A 27902-nucleotide genomic window follows, 5' to 3' on the forward strand; every position below is an offset into this window, starting at 1 on the left:
ACAACGCGCAGGCGCCACCTACAAGTGACTTCTCCAAAAAGTGTCTTAGTTCGCAGTCACCTGAGCTCCGGGAGGCGGCTATTGCGGGCTTCAGGGACGCCGACTTCTGCGGTTCCTACTTGCAGACCCTGCCCTCTTTTCTTGTTCTTTAGCTTCGCTACCCCGAACCCTCCGAGGGCTAGTCCTTTCCTTCTTGTCCTTTCCCATTTGCGCACCAGACCGGGGCGAGCTGGGCCGCCTGGGCGCGGTTCTTGACCATGGCGTCCCTCTTTAAGAAGAAAACCGTGGATGGTAAGTTCCAGGCCTGGCCGAAAGGGCCCAGCTCTGTGTTTTCCAGACGTGTTTTGGGGGCTTCTGGCTGTGATTCTTGCTTATGTCCCTGGGGGCGGGGCAGGATCAAGGGGCCCCACAGGTGATTGACCTCGTGCGTCACTTTCTGCTTCCCATCTCCTCTAACTAGCCCACCTCAACAGCACCACCTGGGCGGTCTGGCTTCTCTCGAGTCGAGTAACAAGCCCCCCGCCCTATATTTTCCTTTAGCGGAATCCTGAGGAGGCAGGATGCTGCTAGCCCTTGAGTATCATTAGTCTTGATGATTTAATTAATTTCTTGATAGTTTTGCCTTCTTGGTTTCTTTAGTTTGTTGTGTACTACTTCTGGGGGCGCGAACCGGAAACCTGTGTCTACGGTGGGAGGCGTGGGGTTGGGTGCGGGTGGGGGATAAACAGGCTCCAGTTATCAAAATGAACTTGGGTTTGAGTTGGTCTTGTCTAAGAACACCCCATCAGCAGAGATGTGAAACAATTCTTGACTAACTCCAATAGAAAAATAAAAGAAACCCAAAGGAAGTGCCGGGATTGTTTCATAATGGATTTTTCTGGTTTGTGATTATCTTTTGCTCTCAGAAGTAAAAGATATGATATGTATTATCTACATAGAAGTTTACGTTTTAAGGTGCTTTTATTGTTCCAGACATTTAGGTCAGTGTCATCTTAATAGAAAAAAGTACATGTACAGGAATATGCAAATTGATGTTTATAAGCAATGCTTGTTTGTAATGTAAGTCCATATAACACTGGTTAGTCTTGATAGTCTTGATATTTTCATTGACTGCTACCAGGAATCAAATTCATTCAAGTTCTTTTAAAATAGTGTTTCCTATTACATGTTGAATCTGTGTTACTGGTGGTTCAGCCAAAGAATCACTTCTTTCTAAGGGTCTAACTCAACAAAAGGAGCAGTGGATATAGCTGGACAGAATGCACAATCCAGACCTGGGGTAACTCCTTCATTCTTTTTATTGACTATTCCAATGCCAGCAAAATTATTTTGGAGAGGATAACAAAGACATCATTTTTACTCTGCCACTCTGCCCTTTTCTTTAACACGTAACGTCATCTTACCCCTAATAATATACTTTTGCTTACTCTGAGTTGGTGAAAAGATTTTTTTTTTAATTTATTGACTTTTCATTAACTGAGACTTTTTAAAAAATCATTTACAATACCAGAAAAATTACCAAGTTGTTATAGGGTGTAATACAGTGATTTGAAGTGGGTTTTATGTGTGTTCTTCCTGAGAATGCTGTTTGTTTAATCTTTAACCTGGCACTTTATTTTTTCAGTGTTCCAATACTAACATTTTGATTTTCAATGATTGTATAATACTCCATGGAGGAAAAAAGATTCATTTCTTTATTATATAATTAGAATTTTACTATTGAAATTGAGATCAAATTGACAGTAACCAGAGGGGAGGGGAAGGGGGAAGGGGTTAATGGGGGAAAAGGGGGAAGGATTGTCAAGGAACTTATATAAAGAACACATGGACAAAGCCAAAGGCAAGTAGGATCGTGGAAGGTGAGAGGTGGGGATGGGTGGGGCCAGGGGACGTGGAGGAGGGGAAGTGGAGACAACTGTACTTGAAAAAAAAAAACACACAAGAAAACTTAAAAAATAAATAAATAAATAAGTATTTTACTAAGCAGAGGAAAAGCATTGCATCTTTCTTACTGTGATGTTACAAATTAATTTATTTAAAAAATTTGACATTAACAGCCAAACATCCTAGTTTTAATTGTTTAATATCTATTAAATATTTTTAAAGACTTAAATGTCAGTTCTATATTCTCATTGTTGTGCTTTCTGGTGCTTTTGCAATCTGGTGACTATTGTGTTTGAAGTGTAGAGCTGAATAAAAATAAAGTCAATGAGGATGTGCAATGAGGGTGTTTAAATGTATACTCATTTGCAGTTGGGTTAATTCATCCAAGAAATAATGTTTTTGCTAAATAGACTTATTTGGGTGGGGGGGAGTCTTAAAGACTTTTGCTAGGAACTATGCTACTGAATTAAAGATCTGTATGTGAAATTCCTGAATATAAATTTTGCCACCATGTACATTGACTATAACTACCAGACTACATACTTGATGTTTTCCGAAATTATCATGTCAATTCAAATCATTTAATGACATCTTAATTCTAGAACTGCTGTTATTTTGATACAGAGTTTTAATGCTGTGTTTACTCCTTGTTTTACTAAAAAGAAGTTGTTTTGTTTGTTTAAAAGGTAACAGCTTTCTTAGTAGTAATGAGGCTATATATTCTGAAGTTTAATGTATTATATGCATTTCTCCCAGATCTTTGGACTCGTTGATTATTGATCATAGTATCTTTTACTGTATGCTGTCTTTTTATCTGTTTCAGCAGTAATGAAATTCTGATATATAAAGGAAGCATGTAACTGTTTATACATCTGAAGAATAATTGAATCTTTTTGTCTCTTTGGATTGGCTGGAACAGTTGCATACTGTATCATTAAAGACTACTGCACATGTAAATTAAAAAGGGAGACAACATTACTGCACTTATTACTATTCAGTTATGTTTAATTCATTTTTGACACAGAGATGAACAAGTCTATGCACTGTATACTTTGTTACAGAAATTAATGAGAACTGTACCTCAATGCCATAGAAGAGAAAGATTCTTTTGAGTTTGAAATTACAGTTGAGTCCTTGATTTTCCTTTTACTGATTTATTTTATATATATATATATATATATATATATATATATATATATATATATTAGGGTAAAGTATTTTTTCCCTTAAGTGACAAATGGTGACCTATTTATTGGAGCTAATTATAAACCTGTAAATCAGGATGCCATGAGGGCTTGTCATAGATGCACAACTAAATATGCCTCTTAAAAAGTGAAGTTTTTTATTCACTGTTTAATTGTTGTCTGTTATTCTAAATAAAGACAAATTTGAGTTTCTACTCTAAGCCACCACCAAGTTAGTGTTTTGTATGCAGTATCTTATTAGAATTCTCACAACACCTGTAAGTACTGTTGTAACCCCTACTTTATAGATGAGGAAATTGAGAGGCAAAGGACTGAGTAGCTTGCCCAAGATCACACAACTACTAAGTGACAGAGCCAGGGCCTAATCTCTTTGAATATTATCATTGTTATTTTTTATTAGATAATCCTATGGCACAGTTTAATTTTGCTGTTCTTGCTAAGTACTTGGAATTCTCAACTTTTGGTAGATATCATGTTACCTTTAGTTTGTGAACCAGACTCTCTTCTCTCAGAATTCATAACAGAACTTTAATATCTAATGGTGGTAGAACTGGCAACAACTCTCCTTTTCCTTACTCTTTCTTGACCCAGCATTTCTTAGGTAATACTGTCCTTCCTGTTTTTGCTCTTCATCTCAACCTCCTGTAGAAGTAGCAATGTCTCCTATCTCTGCCTCTTTATTTCTCAGATGCCCCATTCTACAGCAGTTTGCTTACATCTCATGTAATGAGATTTTGCTAAGATCATCAATGACTTCTAGATAGCCAGACTCAATGCCTATTTGTGGGTGATCATCTCTCGGGCCTATGTTTTACATTTCACACTAGTAATAAGTTCTTCCTTAAAGCTCTCTTGGCTTCCATGACAAAATTGTACATTCTCTATTTGCATGATCTTATTCAAACTCTTATTATTTTGCTTATAATCTAAATCTTGGTGGATCCCAAATTTGTATCTCTAGAAATATTTTTCTGAGAGTCAGATCAGTATTTCTACCTTGAGGTCCCAGTGGGTTGGGACATCCCTTTGATGTCAAATCAAAGAGATTTCAAACAATTCATCACCATATCCTTTAAATTGGTTCCTTTCCTGGGTTCTCTTCCTCCATTGTTTGGGAATTCTTGATGTTGCCGCTTACCTTCAGTTAATTACCAAATCCTACTCCTTTTGCTTCTTAAATATTTGACACATAAGATCTTCCTCTATATGCCTTCAAATCCTTGCTGTCATTCAGATCCCGTTTATCTCGCACTATATTGCAGTCACCTTTCTGCTTTTTTTTTGCTATAACCAAACAGCCCTTAGATTGTTCATCTGCAAAGCTGCTTATGTGATTGATATACCTAAGACCTAGATCTTCCTATGTTACTCTTCAGTGTGAACTCCTTTATTGACTCTCTGGTACCAACAGGGTCATGTGGGTGCTTTTAATAAGGCAGTTATGGCTCTCTTTGATCTGACCATGTCTTTGGACATTTACTGTCCAACAACACTGTTCTCATATTCATCTGCATATACCATACTTGTCACCTTGACATATTTTCGCTTATGATTCTTTTGTGGAAAGAATTCTCTTCTAGATAACCTGGCCTATCTCAGGTTTTTTCCTTGTCTAGGAATTCTTCTCAAATTATGTTAAATCCCTTACTATTTATGGGTTTTTTTCTTTTTCTTTTTTGAAACATCTTCCTGATTTGCATTGATGGAACCAAAGTAGATCCTTGTGGTCTTCCAAAGTTGTATTATGTATTATGCTTATTCTAAGTTTTTCCTACATTCCATATTTGCAGGGTTGCAGAGTCCTGAGCATAATGAAAATATTTCTGTGCAGCAGTTTATAATTTAGAGACTAAACCCCAAAACAATAGGATTTACTAACCCAAAGTAGTGTTTCCAGTATCCAGAGCTTATTTTAGCCTACATCCATATTGCCACCTACCTTGAACTTTAATGCAAATTTAGAAATAGTTGGAAGGACATTACTAACAAACAGGATCAGAGGTACTTAGTCTTTGCCTCATTGGAGTGTTGTTATACATGTATTTAGTTGTCCAGCAAGCAGAACCTGTGGAGTTTTGACTCAGGAGAAATTTATCCAGAGGTCAGTTGTGAGGTCACATATCCAACAGCTCAAGAGGGAATAAAATCTACCATGTGTATAAACTGAATTCCCTCCAGAAACATATCTGCTTTCTTCCAGATAAAACACAGCATTCTCATGGTGCTACCCAGAGTACCCAGATCTTTCCTAGGATGATGTGTGTTCCCTTGGTACTTATTCTTCTGAGTATTTAAAAACTCAGATTTTACTTTCTATTTGGCTTCTACATTCTTGGCACACTAAAATACTACAGTTATTATTAATTATTGCACGTGGTATTCAGGAACACAGTACAGCCTTCTTAGCATTTTTCTGAGCAAAATTCTCCATACATTTAGAATGAGTATTTCTAGGAAGGTGACTTCCTTCTGTATTTCTCCATCGTTATCATGGCACTTGAGACTTCTATTTCTTTTCATGCAGTGATTGCCTACCTTCAAGTTCAGGTGTCTGAGACTTTTTTCAGAGGAGCCTTTCCTCTCATTCCCTTATTTATTTAAGATGAAAAATCACCTTGAGCAGTTTTGTGAACTTAAGTTGTTCTTGATGATAGTGCCAGAGTCTGTGTCTCTGAGAACCAAATGTGACCTAAAGATCTGCTGAGAGCCCATTTCAACACCTTCAGCTCTTCAAAAAAGCTGATATTTTAATAATAGTAAGAAATTCATTTCAATGAATTCCTCAGGGCTTGAGTGACTTTTGAAAGTTTACTGGTAGGAAAAAGAAAACATTCCTTTTTACTTTTTTTATGTTACCCTAGAGCTAGATCTCCTATTTTTTTCTTTAGTATTCTGTATCTTCCACGCAAGTCAACTTCAACCTAGTTCTTAAGTGGATCCTTGGTTCCCTGGACCATATTTAAAGCTGTTGATGCGATCTTCTACTGTCCTTTCTGCTTTCTGTAGTTTTTTTTTTCCTTTACCATGTATCAAAACTGATTGATTAAGCTGATACCGGTAATTCCTGCCTGATTTCTAGTATACTATTTCTGAAGCCTAAAAAACAAATTTACTTTGCATATCAAATTCTGATTCCTCCTCACCCACTTTCTCATTGTCATTTTCCTTTGGTTCCTAGAGCCAGCATTTTGTAGGTAATGACCTTTAATGTTTCTTTCTTATTCCTTACTCTTTGAACTTGTAGCATTTTTGTAGTTTTTTCTTCATTAACTCAAGAAGATTGTACATCCCTACATAGGCAGGACCCTTTTCTACTTTCTTATTCATTGGTGATCTCTGCTATGACTGCTTTTGCTGAACTCACATTCCTGGCTCTTCTTTTCATAGTCATGGTCAGGGTGTATCTAATACCCAGTATCCCACTATACCAGGGCCACAATGTCCGCTATTTCCAGGGATGACAGCTGAGGCAGAGCTGGTAGATGAAATCTAAAGGGTTACTCTCTCCTTGGGATCTAGATCCTCAAAACCAGTTAACAGAGATGGTAAAGCAGGATGTGGGAACATTCTGTGTTCCTATCTCAATGCATGTGATGGTTAGATTCAAGATAATTGACAGGAATAAAGCTGCATAAGTCAACATGATTTTTTCTTAAAGAAATACATTTAAAAGCAGAAAATGTAAACCTGAGCATTGCTGTCATGGGCTCCAGGTCTGGCTGCCCTGCAGCTCCACCATCTCCTGGGGTGCTGAATGGCTCCCAGCGGGCCTTACGTAGCACATGGTGTTCAGGTGTCTGCAACTCCTTTGGGCCCCATGCCTGGAAGCTTCACGGTTGTAGATGTTACCAATCAAAACAGGGCTCTGGTTGGTGGACTGTGCACTCAAGGTGACAGTCTGCCTTTCAAATGCATGCAGCTCACTGACTTCATCCTCAAGTTCCCCACACAGTGCCCACCAGAAGTATGTTTGACAAGGCAGATATCAATACAAAATAGGCTAAGAAGGTTGAAGCCAGAGGAACTGAATAATCAAGCTTGAAGTTAGGAAACTTCAAAAGGTGGCTAGCTTTTCTGAAAGCTTCTCCCAAAAAAGCACTTGCTGCTAAAGGTGCAGCTGCAGTAGCCGCTGCAAAAGTTCCAGCAAGAAAGGTGACGCTGCAGGCAAGAAGGCCCCAGCCCACAAAGTTCCCACCCAGAAAGCCACAGGCCAGAATGTAGCTCCTCCAAAAGCTTGGAAGGACCCAAAAGCTCTAGCCCAGAAAGCACCTGCTCCAGAGGCACCTGGCAAGAAAGCGTTAAGAATCTAAGAGGCTATTTTAAAAGTAATAGATGCACCTTTTAAAAAAAAGCAGAAAATATGCTGTATTAGATTACAACGTCCATCATGACCTTATGGTAAAGCACAAAACCCGGTACATGGTAGAGTGGATGCTGCTGTCTAATAGACTAGCTGGAATCCCGCTGAGAGGTGCGATCTGCGTGTCATGCCTCAGTGCTCATGAGACAGTAGTCCTGAATGGCCCTCCAAGCTTGAGACAGCCCCTTTTCTCAGAGGACAGACACTTAAAACAGTATTCCTCACTGATTAATGAATGTCCATAATTACAGTTGATAATTACTTTTTTTCTTTAATCCTCAGATTGCAAATTGCATGTAAATGAGCAGGTCTGGAAAGACAACCTTAATTCAAGTTGAGGCTTGGCCTCACACCTCACTACAGAATTTCAGTGAGCTAGACCGCATGGGAGGCCCTTTTAGATTTATTTATAATTTTTTTACTTTTTTTTCCTGTAAACAGATAGACCTTACTGACTTAGAACCAAAGAAGGCAGAATGACCTTTTCTGTCAATATCTTCTTAAGTCCAAAATTTAAGTCTGTGATTTTATTACCCTTAGTGCACATATGTAACCTTGTTCAGTATTTAGAGACTTAAAGGCTTGAAACAGGCTTTTAATGCCAAGAGTGGCCTGGGTAGCCTTTCTAAGTGTAGTGCTGGGTATAAGACAGTAGGGTAATGGCGGAGGGGAGAGCCGCCAGATTCCTTTTACCTCACCAAATGGTGACAGCGAAAGTATATAATACTTATCCTTTTGATATTTTTAGTTTGAAAGTATTCTATTACCACCTACTGTGAAATGCTTCACAAGAGATCCATAAGGTAAATGCAGCGCAGGAGGGTAAGAATTCAGGAGATGCTCTTTTACCTGGAGATGGAAGCAGAGGATGAACAGGAGCCAAGCACTCCATCTCTCCTAGATGTCAGCAATACCCTGTTCATGTTTCTGTCATTGTCTGGACTCAGAATGAAAAGAGAGCAAAGCAGAAAATTATGAGAGAAATAACTGATTATTTCAATGCTCTTTTTTTTCCATTATAGAACGATATATATCATAGTTCAGATTTTACTATTGTTAATATCAACCATCTTTCTTGATAGCCAGTAGATACTATCATACATTTTAAAGTAATGTGTTCAATATGTTTCTGAGGGAAATTCTTTTATATTTCAGTATATAGGTCTGTACTCCCTTAGATCACTGTTAACTAATATATTGGGATAGTAGTTGGCATTAAGATGGGAATACAAATAGATAAATAAATAAAATACATGCATTCCTTGCTCTTAGATGTAATTTGGGGGAGAAATCAAACCTACTAAGAAATAAATATAATGGAAAATAAACTTGGCCTTAAAAACATTGGAAGTGCCTTAGAACCTTTCTCATATTATTTCTTCTTCATTATCTAGAAAACAAAATCATTAAATGCTGGTTTAGCCTAGGAATTGTGTTTTAAAAATTAAAGAGTAATTTGTTTGTTTTATAGGATATACTGATCATCTCATATGGAAAATATTTTACTACCTTTTCCTACTGACCATAATATGTTTTAAGTATTATGACTCTATTTTAGTATATAACATTATATGCTCTCAGTTTATAGCTTAGAACTGTTTAAATATTAATAGGTTCTATTAACAATAGACTGTGAAATTTGCAGTAGTTAATTTTCTTTATTTTTCTTTTTCTAATATACAGTGACAGTTATGGGATACATAGTTACATAAAACTAAGAAAGGGGAAGTCAAACTATTTGATTAAATTATGTTTTGTTAAAGTTTTATGTCATAATTCTTTTTTTTTCAACAAGATGGCTACATCTATTCTTTACTCTGATTCTTTGACACTATGTGTCTCAAAAAATTCATTTCCATTGTAACACTTAACTATCTGGGGTTAGCACAGACCCCACAGGTTATGGGCTCAGTCCCACAGGACTGCCCCCACTCAAGATGTCAATCACAAGTCCTAGGTTGCCACCATTACTCCTGACCAACTGGCTATAAATTCAGGTGTCACTACAACTCCCTTGTATTTGACAATTCATTAGAAAAACTCTCAGAACTCAGAAAAGTGCTTTAGTTACTCTTACTGGTTTATTATAAGGATAAAACTCAGGAACAAGCAGCCAAATGGAAGCAAGGTATTGGGGCTGGGGCACAGAGCTTCCATGCCTTCCTGTGGGCCTGCCACCTTTCCAGTATGCAAATATGCTCACCAACCCAGAAACTCTAGCAGTCTCTTTGCTCAAGATATTATATAACCCAGTCCTTTCCTGCTCCCCTCTTCTCAAGGGTGAAGCTGGAAGTTCCCACCTTCTAATCAAGTATTTGGTCTTCGGGTAACCAGCTCCATCCTAAACGTCCCCCTTCCTGAGTGAAAAGACATTCCTATCACTAAGGACATTGCAAGGGTTTTAGGAGCCCTGTGCCAAGAACTCAGGAAAAAGACCAGCTATATATATTGTTTTCATTATGCCACCATAGTAATGAAAAAGGGTGTACTGATAGAATTCTAGATATGAGCAATCAAGGCTTCAGCAGTTGCTTTGCACCTGTGTTAATAATCTGGCCACAGTGTAATTTATTAATATGGTGGCTTCAGCATCACTATCAATATTTCATCTTATACTAAAAACTAGGGAGTTTTTAGAGCACAAACAGGTTATACTTCAAAAGTTCATTTGTAATTTCACAATTTTAAATTCAGAGCCTGTTTTTCTATTGAAACAGTAAGTAGTAAATGTTTTCATACCAATCATTGGCTTTAACAAGATAGGGAACTAAGTACAGAAAAAATGGGAGTGTTTGAGTATTGATGATGGAAAGGCTTATGATTTCTTTGAAAGATAGAGAAATGAGAGCTTTCTTTGCTGTTTGGTTTAGTGTCACTCTATAATGTCAGAGGAAAGATATTGTGTGTTATCAGCTGAATTGTGTTCCCCTCCCCAAAATCATTTGTTGAAGCCCTAATGCCTTATAATTATGTTTTTTGGAGATAGGGTCTTTTAAAGGTTAATTGAGATTAAATAAGGTCATATGGCTGAGCCCTAATCCAATAGAATTGGTTTCCTTATAAGAGGAAGAGACACCAGTGATGGCACAGGCAGAGAATTGGCCTCGTGAGGACACAGCAAGAAGTCAGCTATCTACAAGCTGAAGAGAGAGGCCTCAGGAGAAATACCTGCCAAGACCTTGATCTTAGCCTTCCAGCCTCCAGAATGGACAAAATAAATTTCTGTTGCTCAAGCCACTCAGCCTGTGATGTTTCTAATGGCAGTACTAGCAAACTAATAAATCATGTCATTTTAGGAGAGGATTTTTACCAGTGCTCCATGGAACATTAGGAAATGTTGATAGAGATCTCTTGAAAGGGGTCCTTGGCAGATATATTTGTCTACAGATACATGCCCTTCTTTTTTGTTAAATGAATTGTGTGTTTATCATCCAGAAGGAAGTGGCTGAGGGAAGAGACGTATTTCTCTTCATCTCCCCTAAAGATATGGCATGGTTTTATATTTATGTATATGAGGAACACAGATAATGTTTTCTTTGTCAGTCCTGAGCATGAGATATTCACCAATATAACTTCACTGAAAAACAGTAAGCAAAGAAGGGGAAATGGATGTCTTGTATGTAGGACATAGGAGCCCTGGCATCTTATTTTAACTTTTATTCAGAATATATGATGACTTGAATGTTTTTTATTCAGTATGAAATACTGTATATTTTTATTAATATGGGCCTATCATTATTAGGATTATATCTCTGATGACTTTATTTCTAGTTTGTCCAAAAGGCTTCTCAGCAGCATAACATAGTAGTTAAAATCAGAGGCCATGGAATCAGACCCCTTGTGTGTTCATCCTTGTGTATGAATCCTAGCACTTTTTCTCCCTTGGGCAGATTATCTCAGCAAATACCAATTTCCTCCTCTGAAAGAAGTGTCGTAATAGTACCTACCTACCTTTTGGGGTTGTGAAGCATTTAATATTGTGCCTGTTACTCAGTATAATTAGTGATTTTTATTCTGAGGAAAGGCATATTATACACAGAAACATGTAGTGCTTCATAAGTTGTGATGCTCCATCATTAAAAAGAATAATGGTTGCTGTTTTTATTGTTATTTTAGCTGAGGTGAAATTCACAGAATATTAACCATTTGAAAGTGGTCAGTGGCATTTAGTGCAGTCATAGTTGTGTGTAACCATTACCTCTAGTTCCCTCACCCCAACAACTAGCAACAAACTACTAATCTGTTGTTTTTCTGTCTTTATGGATTTATCTATTCTGAATATTTTGTATGGGTGTAAGCATAAAATGTGACCATTTGTATCTGGCTTTTTCCACTTAGCATCACATTTTTGAGGTTTATTTATGTTGCAGTAGTATCAGCACTTTATGTCTTTGTATAACTGAATAATATTCCATTATACTTACATACCTACCATAGTTTGTTCATTCATTTGCCTGTTCATGGACATTTGGGTGGTTTCCACTTTTTGGATATTGTGAATAGTGCTGCTATGAACATTTGTTTAGAAGTATTTGTTTAAGTACCTATTTCAACTTTTGTGTAAATAGCAGTGAAATTATTGGGTCGTAAGATAATTTTATGTTTAACTTTTTGGGGAACCATCAAACTTATCCACAGGGGCTGAAATAATTTACATTTCTATAAGCAATATACAGGGGTACCATCTATATCCTTATCAATATTTGTTATTTTCCTTTTTTGTTTTTGTTATAGACATTCTGGTGGATGTGAACTAGTATTTCATTTTCTTAATGACTAATGATATTGAGCATTTTTTCATGTGTTTATTGGCTGTTTCTTTATTTTCAGAGAAATGTCTTTTCAAATACTTCACCCAGTTTTAATGGGGCTGTTTGTCTTTTGTTTTTGAGTTTTTGGAGTTGTATTATATTCTGGATAATAGATTCTTACCATATACTCATAAATAGCATGCATATATTTTGTCCCATTCTGTAGGTTGTCTTTACACTTTATAATGTCCCTCAATGCAGTTTTTAATTTTCATAAAGTCCCATTTATTTATTTATTTAGTTTGTTGCTTATGCTTTTAGTGTCATGTTTAGGAACCCAGTGCCAAATTCCAGATCATACAGATTAACTCCTGAATATTCTTCTCAGAGCTTAATGATTGTAGTTCTTAAAATTGAGACATTAATCTTTGAGTTAATTTTCATATATGGCATGTATCAGGGGTCCAGTTTCACTCTTTCTCATCCTGTTGCCCCAGCACCATTTGGTGATGAGACTATTCTTTCTGTTGTTTTTTTTTTTTTTTTTAATTTACCTCCTGATTAAAAAAGTATTCCAGTGAAGTAATTAAAATAATTGATTCTGGAGACAGAACACTTAAGTTCAAATCTGGCATGGCACTTACTCCCTTGTGACCTTGGGCAAGTATTTAAACTTTCTAATATTCAATTTTGTTATATATAAAATAATAGAAAAATCAAACTTCTAGCATTATTGTGAACATTATATATTATAATATACATAAAACACTTAAAAGATTCCTGACAATGGTAGATCAGTTTTGGTAAGAATTACCATCCATATCTGTGATCCTTTGAAGAAATCACTGTTTAGTAACAGCTAACCATGATTATTGTTCATCAGGCCTAGACTAATAGTTTAATTCTTCAAAGGGTAAGACTGATGGATCTAGATGAACTGAGATAAATTAGACATCGAGGGACACTTACAGTATTTCAGGGCATTGTGTATGTTATTTACTCCTTAACAACAATCCTATTTCATAAGAAACCTGAGATTGAGAGTATTAACTAACTTTTCCAACATATGATCAAGTGGCAGAAATGGGATTCACTGGAAGATCTGCTGCTTCACTGTTACAATGACTTAGTGTAGAAAAAAGATTTAATAAACAAATGACCTTATTTCTTTTCCCATATAATACTGGAGTAAGAAAAGATAAAAAGGATGTATGTGTGTATGTGACATATATATGTGCCATATAAAACATTGTATACTAATCAGTTCTCCAAGGGAATGTTTTATTGTGATTTATATGTGCTTTTGGCTAAGCCTCAGACTAGAGCACACTTGCACTGACTTTTGTGTATAATCAATATTTATCATTGAAGTTTGACTATTTTACTGATTTTTAGTATTGTATATTAAATTGAAAAAAATTAACATCCAATAAATCAAGGTTTATTTTTGACTGACATCTCTCAGTTCAATATTTTAAATGGTATTAAGGAAAATTTTACAACCCAGGTACATTTAGGTTTCTTCTGTGCTTTTCCTTAGATGTAATAAAGGAACAGAATCGGGAGTTACGGGGTACACAGAGGGCTATAAGCAGAGATCGAGCAGCTTTAGAGAAACAAGAAAAACAGCTGGTAAGTAGAACATTAGAGTTCAGTTTAACTTTCCAAACAAATTTGGAAATTAGTGTCAGAATAATTAGCTAACCAGGAAGAAGACACATGGCAGGTGGTAAGTAATTTGTTTTACAAAGAAATGACATTTAACGTCTTTCTGCAGTTTCTGCTTACCTTTGTTTATTGTGTCATTCTGCTGACTTTTATCAGGATTCTGTGTATTCTCTTGATTATAAAATCAAATTATTGTTCAGTTTGTAAAAGTCATGAGTGCCTAGGAAGAAATACTGCTGAAAACAGCCAAATTATTCTCAGTTAATAACAAAGATAATGCAATCCTTGAAAACAAAAGAGAGTTACAAGAAAATAATTCGTAGGTGTCTTTGTGTTTTAATTTTCTATTTTAACCATCATTTTGTCTGTGTTAATGCTTGTCCTTTTAAAAATAGACTGTATGTTTTAAAATATATATTGCTTAGGATACTTTAATAAATAGCATGATTGCAGTATAATTAACATGGAATGTACTGTACATATTTAAAGCCAACAATTTGATACATTTTGACATATGTGTTAACTAGTGAAACCATACTGCAATCAAGGTAACGAACATACCCTTCACCCCTAAGTTTCCTTACTCCCTCTGCAGTCCCTCCTGTTCATCTCTCCCTTTCTGCCTCATCCGCAGTCAGGCAGACACTGATCTGTTAGTGCAGATTAGTTTACATTTTCTAGAATTTTATATAAATGGAATTATACATAATACGAACTCCTTTTTTCATACGGCTTCTTTCACTTATAACTATTTTGAGATTCATTAGTGTTGTTACATTTATCAGGATTAATTCCTTTTTATTGATGAATGTTATTCTATTATGTGGATATTCCACGATTTGTTTATCCATTCACCAGCCAATGGACATTTGGGTTATATCCGGAGTGTGGCTATTTTGAATAATGTTCCTATAAATATTCAGTTGAAGTCTTTGTGTGAACATATGTTTTCATTTTTCTTGGGTATATTCCTAGGAATGGGATTGCTGGATCATAGAGTAAATGTGTACATATTTAATTGTATAAGAATGCTCAACAGCTTTGCAAGTGGCTGTAATGTCTTCTGTTCCCATCAGCTATGTGAGAAAGTAAAGTTGTTTCATATCCCTGGCCAAGAGTTGAGTTAACAGTCTTTTTTTCCTTTTAACCACTCTAGTGGTGTGTAGTAGGTTGTCATTTTAAATTGCATTTTCCTAATCGCTATTGATGTTCAGCACCTTTTCATGTGCCTGTTTGCCTTTTACATATCTTCTTTGCCAAAGGGTCCCCTGAAAAATTTTACCAATTGTTTTCAAGTTGTTTTCTAATTTAGTTGTAAGAATTACTTCTCTACCTGGATACAAATGCTTTATTAAATATATATTTTCCAGATACTCTCCCCAGTTCTTGTCCTTGCCTTATATTTACCTAATGGTATCTTTTGAGGAGCAGAGAGTTTTATTTTTATCAAGTACAATTTATTATTATTCTATGATTAGTACTTTTAGTGCCCTGTTTAAGAAATCTTTGCCTAACCCAACGTCACTAGTATTTTCTCTTATGTTTCCCTCTGGGAGTATTATAGTGTAGTTCTTACATTTAGAACTGTGAACCGTATTGAATTAAATCACTATGTTGTCAGGTGAGAGTAGAGGTTCACTTCTGCATATGAAAATTCAGTTGTTCCAACATTTGTTGCTGACATCCTTCCCTTTTCAAATACCTTGTCATCTTTATAGAATATCAGTTATCCAAATGCATGTGGGCTTCATCCTGGGCTCTGTGCTAGTCCATTGATCTATATGACTATTATTAAGCCAGTGTCACATTTTTTATTAGTACAGCTTTATAGTAAGTCTTTAAAAAAAATGTTTTATTTATTTATTTTTAGAGAGGGGAAGGAAGGGAGAAAGGGAGGGAGAGAAACATCAGTGTGTGGTTGCCTCTTGTGCACCCCCAAATGGGGACCTGGCCTGCAACCCAGGCATATGCCCAGACTGGGAATTGAACCAGTGACCCTTTGATTCACAGCCTGGCACTCAGTCCACTGAACCACACCAGCCAGGGCCAATATTAAGTCTTATAACCCATGAACATGGTGTATCTTTCCATTTATTTAGATTTTTAAATTTTCTCAGGAGTGTTTGTACTTAATAATCATATAGGCTCTATACTTTTTTTGTCAGGTTTATCCCTAACTATTCATATTTTTGATGCTAGATATTTTTGAAACAAAATCAGTTGCTGCTTTTAATTGCTGGTATGTAGAAAGAAATACATTAATTGTTTTGTGTATTGATCTGAAATCCTGTAGCCTTCCTGAACTTACTTATTGGTAGTAGCCTTTTTGTAGATTCTGTTAGATTTCTACATTGACGATTATGTCATCCATGAATAAATTAAACCTTTCATCTTTTGTTCCAATCTTGATGCCTTTTTTTCATACCTTATTACACTGGCCAAAACTTTCAGTGTTAAATAGAAGTGGTTGTAGCAGATATCCTCATATTTTACTTAGAGGGATACATTCAGTTTTTTACCATAAAGTATGACATTAAAACTATAGGAGTTTTGTGGATGTTCTTTCTCAGGTTGAGGAAGGGAAGTTCCATTCTATCTAGTTTGCTGAGCCTTTTTATCAGGAATGAATTTTGTCAATTTTTTTTTTTTTTACTTTTTTGCATCTATTGAGATAATTATCATGTAGTTTTTCTTTGGTGTATTGATGTAGTGAATTACTTTGATCAATTTTCCTAAGTTGAATCAAGCTTCTGCTCTTGGAATAAATGTTATTGGTAATAATGTATTTTTTAAAAAATAACATTAGCTTCAATTTGCCAAAATTTTGTCAAGAATACTTGCACGTGTATTCATGAAACATACTTATTTGTGGTTGTATTTTTTGTGTAGTGTTTTTATTTAGTTTTGACATCAGAGTAATGCTAATCTTAAAGCAGGAGTTGGCAGGTGTCCCTTACTCCTTTACTAGAAGGGTTTGTGTATTCTTTAAATATTTGGTAGGATTCATCAGCAAACACATTGGGAGTGAAATTTTGTTTGTAGGTTGGTTTTAAACTGCAAGCTCATTGAAAAAAAAGCTATAGATCAAGTTATATGTCTTTTTGACTGAACTTTGGTAGTTTGTGTCTCTCAAGTAATTGGTCCACTTGTAAATTTTACAATGTGATGAGCTACTGTTGTTCATAATATTCTTACTGTCTTTCGACATCCTTAGGATATGAAGTGATGCCCCATGTTGCATTCCCAATGCAAAATTTGTAATTTGCTTGTTCTTTCTGTCAGTCTTAGTTGTTATCCCTCATCTGTCTGGCTAATGGTACATCAGTTTGATCAATTTTTGCAAAAAGAACAAACAAAAACCTTGCTTTGGGTTTCATTAATTTTCTGCATTTTTTTCTAGTTTCTGGATTTTGTTTATGTTTATATTGTTTCTTTTCTTTTGTTTACTTTGTGTTCTATTTTCCTTTTTTCACTTTTCAATGTTGAAGCTTTTGACATATTTTAATATAACCTTTTTTCCTTTACTATTATTTTGCTTAATTCATTTTTTTAAATTTTTGAATTACAGTTGAAATTCAACATTATATTAGTTTCACATGTAAAGCATAGAGGCTAGACACTTAGATAACTTACTGAGTGATAATTTTAGTGTACACTTGGCACCACATATAGCTATTGCAGTATTATTAACCATATTTCCTGTGCTGTACTTTACATCCTTGTGACTATTTTGTAACTACAATTAGTACTTCTTAATACCTTCACCTTTTTTAATATGATTTTTAATGCTATAAATTTTTCTTTAAGAATTCTATTAACCCATGCATTTTGATATGTGGCATTTTCATTTTATTATGTTCAAAATATTGTTTTATTTCCCCTGGGATTTTTTTCTTTAATCTATGACTTATTTAGAAACATGTTAATTTCTGCTCATTTGTGATTTTCCTTTCATATTTTCCTTACTGATTCTAGTGTAATGTGATTAGAGAATGTACTTTGGCCCTTTTCACCCCTCTTAAATTTATTGTCTCTTATTGTCTGAAGGAGAATATGGTGTATTTTGGTGAATTTTTTTCAGTACATGCTTGTAAATGAGTATTCTTCTGTTGTTGAAGGAGTTTTCTATAAATGTTGGTTAGATCAAGTTGGTAATAGTGTTTTTTGTAAATCTGTGTCATTACAGATTTTCTATCCGTTCGTTCTAACAGTTACAGCAATATACTTGAGAGGAGTTGTTGAAATCCCTCATGCTAATTGTATAATTTGTCTACTTTCAGTTCTTTCTGCTGCACTTCATATATTTTTAAGCATTGTTATTAGGTGTGTGGACCTCTAGGTTGTTTGGACATCTTTATGTATTGATTCTGTTATTATGAAATGCCCCTTTTTATTTCTGGTAATATTCCTTATTCTCAAGATTTGTTTTATCTGATGTTAATGTAGCCACTCCAGATTTCCAGATTTTAATAAGTATTTATATAAAATATATTTTACTGTTCTTTTACTTAGCTGCTTTTTTAAATTAAAGTTGGTTTCTTGAGATAGCATATAGTTGGGTTTTTATCTAATCTGATAATCCGCCTTTTAATGAGATATTAGACAAGCCTTTTCACTTTATGTTTATATTATTAGCTTTAAATCTACCACTCTGCTCTTGTTTTTTGCTATGTCCCACCAACTCTTTATTTATTTATTTCTTTTTCTATGCCCCACCAACTCTTTGTTTATTTATTTATTTATTTTTTCCTACATACTTTGGGTTGAGTGTTTTTTAATTTTCTTGTGGGCTCTGTGTAAGGACTATTTCATAGAACAGCTTTGTACTTGTGGATGAAGGTACTGGTTTCTCTCTTTCCCATGAAATCATGTGGAATCAATTGCCCTCTCAGATGACTCTCTTTCTCTGTTCTGGTTCATTTCACAATCAGGGAGAAAGGCTGTACTATACAGGGGTGAGCAAAGGTAGGTATACAGTTGTGAGTACATGAAACATTTTATTCTTGTATTATTATTAATTATTGTACTTTCCATATGAACAACTGCAAACCTATTCTGACTTACTCCATGTATATTTGATCTATTCTTTTGAAATAAATCTTGAAGTCTCCCCCTCAGTGATTTTATTCCCCTTTTTATTTCCTGTCTCAGGAATTGGAAATTAAGAAGATGGCCAAAATTGGTAATAAAGAAGCTTGCAGAGTTTTAGCCAAACAGCTTGTACAACTACGGAAACAGAAAACAAGGACTTTTGCTGTGAGTTCTAAAGTCACTTCTATGTCCACACAAACTAAAGTGATGAACTCCCAGATGAAGATGGCAGGTGCAATGTCTACTACAGCAAAGGTCAGTGGAAGCCTTTATATCCATAGACTTAAGAGTTTAATCTAAGATGTTTAAATATAAACATTCAAGTCAATTTTAAAAGCACCTCCTGATATATATGTAGTATAGAATCTGTGTGATTTTTTTGGCAAATTGAGTTATAATATTAGATAATCCAGATAACCACTTCTAGGTTTTTATTGATTTGTTTTCATTAAAAAAAATTTTGTTTTAGGACATTTCCATTGTTCCATGGCTACATGAAGCTTCTAAATTTTTCAAATTGACTTAAAACGCTATTTCCTTTTTCTCTTAAATTGTCAGAGATTTGTGGGCTTCTTATTTCATTAAGCTATAAGTTGTGATTACTTTGGAGTAGTAATTTCCTCTTGACTCATTTTCATAAATGTGTGAGAGGGACACATGAATACTGTTACAAAGATTTATCAATTAATTTTAATAGGGATTTATGTTTTAACTTACAGTCTTTATATTAAAGATGTTTTTACTCTAGACTTTAAAGGACTCTGAGCCTTTTGATTTTTTAAAATAAATAATGAGCTACTTAATGCATATGAAGTGCTGTGAGGAACAAAGATGAAGACTCTCCTCTCAGAAATTACAGTTCATTGAGAGGTGGTATTAAGGTATGTTTGAAAAGGAAACTACCCACTGTACATCAGTCTGTGCTAAGCTTCAGTGAACCACACAGGTCTTTGAATAGAATTAATGATCTGAATGACTGCAGAAGACCTCGGTCTTAAAAGTATCAGTAGGTGTTAAATATAAGGAAGGGTGAATATTTGTATGAAGAGCAAAGGGAAGAAAGCCACAGAGGAGAGAAAGTATGAGATTCTTATTAGGAAAATGGTATATATAGTTGATTCTCATTTTTTGCAATAGTTAATAACAAAGTTGGGAATTAGTGAATGCCGAGCCATTGCTCTGAAGGAAAATACAGGGTTAGGTTCCTGGTGAGCCTTTGGTTAAAACATTTTTGTCAACCAATGTATACCTACATCTGTTTTTTGTGTGTTTCTGGTGAAAGGAGCCATATTTAATTGTTGTTTTATTAACATTGAACTCATGGCAACAGCACTCTAACTCATGCTTGAACAAAGCTCTTCTTACAATATATTTTCTCCATAAGCACATCACAGCCTTGTTGTGTACTTAGGAACAAAAAGTGACACTTTAGTACTATGCTTGGGGACCATTTTAAACAGCAAAATCACTAATAAAGGCACAAGAAATTGGCAATATATAAACGGGTAAAAGTATACTTGTTTACAGTATGAAAACTGAAACAAGAAGGCAGGGTGTTATCTTGTTTGACCTCGGCTGAAAAGGTACATGCTGGGTGACTAAAACTTTTGGTGTTCTGTGCACGTCCACAAATGAGCACTAAGCACTCATTATAATTATCATCATCATCATCAGTAGCAGTAGTATAAATATTACCATGTTTATATTATATATTATTTGTTATTATCATTATAAAGCACTTATAATTATTATTACTAGTATTATTTACAACAATAATGTCAATTGCGAGTCAAGTATTATAATATACACCAGTAAGTATAAAATTTCATGTATACCGAGTAGGATTTAACCAGGGGTATGCATTCTAATCTGGGTATCAGGAACTACTTCTTTAAGAAAGTGATATTATGAAGGGGACCCAAAGAAATGTACAATTTATTAAAAAATTGTGTATTTATTCTTACATGTTTAAACTTCAGTCACCTTCAAAATACTCTCCATTTGTTGCAATATATCTATTGAGATGTTTTTTCCCACTGCTCAAAACAGTGTTTGAATTCGTCCATTTTGATGTCTTTTAGTGCTTCTGCTGTATTTGTTTCACTTCTTCCACATCAGCAAAATATTTCCCTTTAAGGACTTTTTTCATCCAGGGAAACAAACAAAAAAAAAGTCAATTGGGGCAAGATTGAGTGAATACAGAGGGGAGGGCATGGGGATGGTGCCTTTTTTGGCCAAAAACTGAACACTCCACACAGTGTGGGCAGGTGTGGTTGTAAATCACCATCATGAAATGGGCAAATGCATTGAAAGAGTCTTAAAAAAAAAAATTCATTGAAGCCAAATGCAGCCTCTCACAACAATGCGAGCTGATACACTGATAAAAATTGGGCTCCTAGTACACTCACCTACTGGAGGAAGCCCATACTACATGGGGCTTGTTCTCCAAGATAATTTTGTTTTTTGGGGGGATCCCCCCTCATATGACCTGAAGTCTGAAGTGTTGATAGTAAAAGCAGATGGGGGAGCATTGCAGGTGAGGGAGAGCAAACGCAAAAGTCCGGTGCTGGGAGAGAGCATGGCATATTTAGGAAATAAAAGATCAGTGTGACTAGAGGGTAGTGGTGCAAAATGAGATTGGCTTATTAAACAGAGTTCAAATGATATTTGCTCTCAGAGGTCAATTATGAAATTTAGCTTTTAATACTAAGAGCAGTGGGAAGCCATTGCAGAGTTACTAGGTATGTGTGGACTGGCGGCTGGCAGGGGATGGGGAACGTAGAGTCCTACTTAAAGATTACTTGGGCTGCAACATTGCACACAAATTGAGAAAATACTGTATGCTTAACATTTTGAAACTAGTATTTTTATATTGTATAGTGTCTTTTAATACTAAACTAACTGTATAATACACATACATAATATATATTTTATATATATATAAGACATTTTGTCTACAGGATGGCATTCGTCTCTTTTGATAAATGGGTTATGAACATAAAATGTAAAAAAATTCTTTTCACATTTTTTACGAAACTCAATGTTTTGTTTTTTTCTTTAAACCATGGTTTAAAATGTGTTAATGGATTAAATATATATGCTAGTGTTTCCTTTTTAGTTTTGATATTAAATTAATGACTGATTATGGAACCAGGAGGCAGGCTGGGTAGAGGGGGGCAAAGGGGGGAAAAGTGGGACAACTGTAATAGCATAAAAAATAAAATATTTTTTTAAATTTTGTAAAAATCAAATTAAGATTATTTTTAATTTAGATATTATCTACTTACCATATAATAGGCAAATGGAGCTTTCCCATCTGCATAGCAGTGGATTTGATTGACACAGTTTTTTTGTTTTTTTTTTTTAAGATTTTATTTATTTATTTTTAGAGAGGGAAGGGAGGGAGAGAGAGAGAGAGAGAGACACACACATCAATGTGCGGCTGCTGGGGGTTATGGCCTGCAACCCATAACCCCCCTGGCTGGGAATCGAACCTGGGACACTTTGGTTCCCAGCCCGCGCTCAATCCACTGAGCTATGCCAGCCAGGGCCTTGACACAGTTTTTTTATTATGTAATTTTTTGCCTACAGTTGAGATACGGTTTTTTCACACTAGTATTTATTATACAGATGTTAAGCAGATGGTTTCCAAATGGTACTTTTTTCCTAGAATACTTAAGAGTCTTATGTTTAAGTATGGAAGAATGTATATTTTTTTCAGAGCCTGTGTCTATTTGATGCGTTCTCTTAGGAGTTATCCATAGTAAAATTTTCATAATTGTGTAGCTCACTTAGATATTTTCATATTTTAAAGACAATGCAGGCAGTTAACAAGAAGATGGATCCACAAAAGACATTACAAACAATGCAGAATTTCCAGAAGGAAAACATGAAGATGGAAATGACGGAAGAAATGAGTAAGTTTAATAATTTGTAATGAAATTTATAGTTTTCTCCTGCTTGAAATAGCTAAAGTTTATTTACTAGCAACCTCATATTACCATCCATGAAAGCACAAATATTGAAAAAAGAAATAATATAGTACCCTTCTAAATAATCAACTTGTATTATAACTCTTGTATTTTGAAATTGGCAATGTATATGGCTTAAAATTCTATTAATGTTTAACTGGAGAAAAAAATATAAAATATGTTATGCCATATTTCTATGCCATACTGTCCCCAGCTGTTCTACTATATTGATTAGTGGACCAAAATCATCTTGTGAATAAAATAAGTTTCTGGTATAAACTGGGTAATTCCAGAACTGCATTGATTCTTTCATACTATGGGTATTAGAGGTAGAGATAATGGAGCTCTTTCATTCTTTTTTCCTCCCAAAATTATTTAATACTTAGTTTTCTTTTCTTTCTTTCTTTTCTTTTTTGAATATAAACTAATTGCATGTTGTGTAGAAATATGGAGACTACAGAGATATAAAGTGTATTTTAAACCTATCTTCACACGACTCAGACACCGTTACTGTTAATGTGTTTTTTTCCTATATTTTTCCATATCTTACTATAGTTAGGTCATATTACATGTTTTATTTTGAACCATATCCACCTTTTAAAGAACATAATAGTATAACATGAGCATGTGCTCATGACCTTAAATCTTCTCTGAAGCCTTTTTTAAAAAAATGGCTTCAATATTGTATAACATCAACATCAAATAACATCAAACCTAATTTACTAAATCATTCCTAAAGTGGTCAGTAAGATTGTTTTAAAATGTTTAATGTATTCGATAGTCTTTTCATAAATGTTTCTATTTTATCTTTGCCTAAATGTCTTAAATCTCCTTGGAGCACTAACTTAATTAAGGTTTTGCTTCACACTACCAGATTCTTCTCAGAAAGACTATACCAGGCCCTGTTTCATCAGTGATGAATGTCCCCTTATAGCATCCTGGTCAGCATTCAGTTATTACTTACATGATAGTCAAAATTGGCATGATTGTTTTATAAAGATATTTTCTAATCATCTTACAACAATGTAGGGATATGCTAGTTTAGTGCTGCTAGTAGCATTTTAATTTTATAGCATTTAGTGCATAAATGGTATCTGATTAAATTACCAAGGTTTCTAAACTACCATTGCTCTAGTATTCTATTTCATGTTATCTATTTTGCTTTTAGAATTTAATAATACTGTATTTTTATAAAAAATTCTTTAGTTTTCACCTTGAATCTTTACTTTGAAAAATGAAATTTTTGAAACATCTTTAGTGCATTTTTAGTGACTGAGAATTGTCATTTATATAATGATCACAGTATCTAACATGTTTATTTGGTTTCCAATGATGGCACAGGTGTGAGCAGATCTTATCAGAGGAATTAACTTATCCATTAACCTATAGTGAAGAGAATTAATAAGCTCACACATAAAACTCATACTTATCACAATTCTTACTTGTATGTTACCACTTTGCAAATGATTCTGAAGTAATAGTAGTTATTGGTGGTTATTTGTTTTTTCTATAACCAAATAATGTATGTTAGCATTAGTATTTTCATCCACAAATAAATTTTAAGTTTAAATGGACATCTTTTTAAACTTAGAGTTTATATTATGCAGTGTTGCTCTAAAACTTGTTTACATTCAAGTTTTAGGGGGAAAAGTCTTTGAAAAATCTTTGTGACTAAAAGATTCTGCTAAAAGCAGAATCCGGCTAAGAGCATTCCATAAACAAGAACTCTCTTCACTAGAAAAATGCTTCTGTTTATCAATCAGCAGCAGGCTTACGAGGAGATCTCACAAGGCTACCTGTCTCCTCTCCTTTGGGAGCATCCCCCAGTGATCAGGAGACCGATCATAGGCCAGGTGGTTAATTATTTCCCTCACAACCTTTTTCCATTCATGCACCTTAAATTATACCCCAGTAGAAGAACTTACTTTTCCTTGTATGCATCCCTGTTGTCTTCAGCCGTGTCTTTTTTCACGGTGTTCCCTCTGTGCTCTTTGGTCATATCCTTTCCGTCCTTCAAGGACCACTCCACATTACTTCCTCCCAGCTGGAGATAATCTCTTCCCTTTTTATAATCATTTATTTTTCTGTTAATCACAATCTATTGTCTCTTTTTTTTTCTTTTCTATTTAAGTGTACACTACCCCAAATCTTCATTTTTCTCCGTCTGTCAGTTGTATCTGTACCACACTTAGTGTTGAAGATAAATGAAACATATTCCCAGGCCTTCAGCAATTCCTTCCCCACAGCTCCTGACAGGATGCCTTCTATGCAGAAGACTTTCCGTAATATTTAGGAAGGTGAGGGAGGCAGGGGAAAGGGTATGGCAGTAATAATCATTGCAGGGCTGGGTTTTGGACAAGTTCAATACAATATTGAATCTTAAACTTTGTTAGAATATTTTACATACATCTTAAGTGAAAATTTTAAAAAGTTGAAAATATAATTATAGGTATAAAAAGAATAAATTGTCTCGTAGATACTTATAAGATATTGGATTCTTAACATATTCTTCCACAGGTTTAACAGCTACCAGCTGAATGGGTTTAATTTGTGGAATCATATTTAAACTTTAATCCTATAGCTGTGGCTATCATACAGTTCTTGTTTATTAAAGATATAATTTAAAAAAATCAGAGTAGACTTGTTTCATTTAAGGATAATTTGTGTTGAAACAAGTGTTATTCCAGGTTTATAGTGCCTTAAAAATTGAACTGTTTTGACATTTGAAAATGACTTTTGTAATTTGTTAGTTCACCTAAGTTTGCTATAATATAATAGTATAGTATAGTATATAGTTGGGCTGCCTTCTAAAAATGTAAATACAGCCTGAAATCCCTGAAATATTTTTGAAAGTAACTGCTATTTTCCTCCCCATTCTCCCAAGTCAATGACACGCTGGATGACATCTTTGATGCCTCTGATGATGAAGAAGAAAGCCAAGATATTGTGAATCAAGTTCTTGATGAAATCGGAATTGAAATCTCTGGAAAGGTATGAATGTCTTCTTAGTTGGAAGTAGTTTCTACCACTTTTGTCACTTAAATGTATTAAGTTGTCCTTTACTATTAGATGCATATTTTTATATCTGAAAAGTAAATTAAACCTCTTTGTAGCACATCCTTTGTGTCCTAGGCCAAATGTTTAATGACACACACTTTTTTTTCTCTTTTCCTCTCTTTAATATAGATGGCCAAAGCTCCATCCGCTGCGCGAAGCTTACCATCTGCCTCTACTTCAAAGGCTACAATCTCCGATGAAGAGATTGAACGACAACTCAAAGCTTTAGGAGTAGATTAGTCAAAAAAGCTGTAATATTTTGCATATTTATAATTATTTAGTTATAATTATAAACCAGGCATATTGCCATTTTCTCCTTACAAGACATATTTATTTTGCAAAAATGAAGACCGTGAGTAAACAGTTGTTTCCTAACCCATGGCTGTTTGACTCTTTTGCCAAAGAATGATAATGGTGCAAAATGGGAACTCTTTGTGTTTTAATTAGAACTGTTTAGGAGTGATGATGTATAAAAGGTTGACAACTTCTCTGCATGGCATAGAGAAATTATATTCATTACTTAGTGTAGTTTATGTTCTAAATCTTTTTACACTGAAGACAAAAATCTTGTTAAATGCCATTAAGCATCAACTTAAAGCTTCCTGTAAAAATATTAAAAGTATTATCATTAATTCTGTATCTGTTGCTTGTCCTTTATAAGTGATATGTGACCATAGGTGATTTGGTTGCCAAATTAGTTTTAAATGATCTGAAAGAAGAGTGCTATTTAAACATCTGTCTTAAACAAAAACTGTTCCTGAGCTTTTGTTTTCTGTCTTTTCCTCTTTGGAGGACATTCTAGTTGATAAGTGTATTACCTTTGAAAATGTGCTTGGCACCTGCCTTAAATAGCACAAACATATTGTGCACATCTTTAAATTACTGTAACTGACAGAAAAGAATTACATTTTAAATTAAAATTGGGCCTCTTAACAAAAATTTTCCTGGCTGTCTTTATAGCTTATAAAAGTGAATTGAATATATTAGCAAAAATGGATTCTGAATTAGTAATATTTTGTAGTAATAAAGTGATGTATGTTGGTCTTCCAAAGGAGTAAGATTTTTTCAATGTGAATTATTATTTAATCTCTGCTTAATTTTGAACTTTATTAATAGGTACATTGAACCCTCTAAATTGAAGCCATCATTTTCAAATAAATAACAGTGCTATGGCAGTACTCTAGCTAAATTCTAAAATAAACATTAGCTTTTTTTCATGCTCAATAAACTAAACCTTTGTAAGAAATTATTCCCTAAATGTTTGTTAATGTCATAGCAGTATTTTTAAAGGTAAAATTGCTTTGGTATTTAATGTATATATTGAAAGTGAGAAGAAATGAAGTAGCAGAGTATAGAGATAGAATGTAGAATTAGTTTAGCTTTGAAAAATGATGTTGTAATAGATGGATTCTAGCACATTCCACCATAAAAACCCTGGAGGAGATTATGTAGACGTAACCTGATTAATTTGAGATGATGGACATTTTGGATTAATACTGATGATATGAATACATTTCAGAACTAGCATACATGTGTCATACGGATTGGGGAAAAGAATGAAAAGCTAAACAATATAGTTCATAATCCATTTTGTAATGTTCAAAGATATGGTTTCATTATATAGTATTAAATATCGTTACCCTGCACATTAATTGGTCAAAAGATCTTACCAGATTTATAGAATTACCCAGAACTCTTTTGATTCTTGGATGTACATAGTAATGCCAACTAACTTTATTTACCTTCTAGTTTACATGTGGGAGCTTTTGCTTTTAAAAATTATTTTGTTAAAAATATCTCAATAAAGATTTATTGCTATTATGCTTTTATATATCTCTTTTACTATATTTTGGCTTCTGCTAAGTTAAAATTTTTATGTGTATCTGGTGATTTTTAAAAATTAAATTAGATAACT

The 27902-nt window shown here is 34.4% G+C and overlaps 1 protein-coding gene across 1 annotated transcript; it reads left to right on the top strand.

Annotated features, from left to right (window-relative positions):
• Positions 1 to 27816, top strand: CHMP2B (charged multivesicular body protein 2B). The gene is made up of 6 exons (XM_028504972.2): positions 1 to 291; positions 13741 to 13832; positions 19020 to 19214; positions 22774 to 22876; positions 25815 to 25921; positions 26117 to 27816. Exons 1-6 carry the CDS (start codon positions 258 to 260, stop codon positions 26225 to 26227), a joined length of 642 nt encoding a protein of 213 aa, XP_028360773.1. The 5' UTR covers positions 1 to 257; the 3' UTR covers positions 26228 to 27816.
• The last annotated feature ends 86 nt before the right edge of the window (positions 27817 to 27902 follow it).

The sequence above is a fragment of the Phyllostomus discolor genome, chromosome 2 (assembly GCF_004126475.2).
Source record: "Phyllostomus discolor isolate MPI-MPIP mPhyDis1 chromosome 2, mPhyDis1.pri.v3, whole genome shotgun sequence".
Classification (NCBI taxonomy): Eukaryota; Metazoa; Chordata; class Mammalia; order Chiroptera; family Phyllostomidae; genus Phyllostomus; species Phyllostomus discolor.

Excerpts from the sequence above, each read along its gene's own strand:
- CHMP2B (XM_028504972.2), top strand. The coding sequence starts at position 258 with ATGGCGTCCCTCTTTAAGAAGAAAACCGTGGATG. Across the intron at positions 292-13,740 it reads TAAGAAGAAAACCGTGGATG|ATGTAATAAAGGAACAGAAT; the intron begins GTAAGTTCCAGG and ends GCTTTTCCTTAG. Across the intron at positions 13,833-19,019 it reads AGAAACAAGAAAAACAGCTG|GAATTGGAAATTAAGAAGAT; the intron begins GTAAGTAGAACA and ends TTCCTGTCTCAG.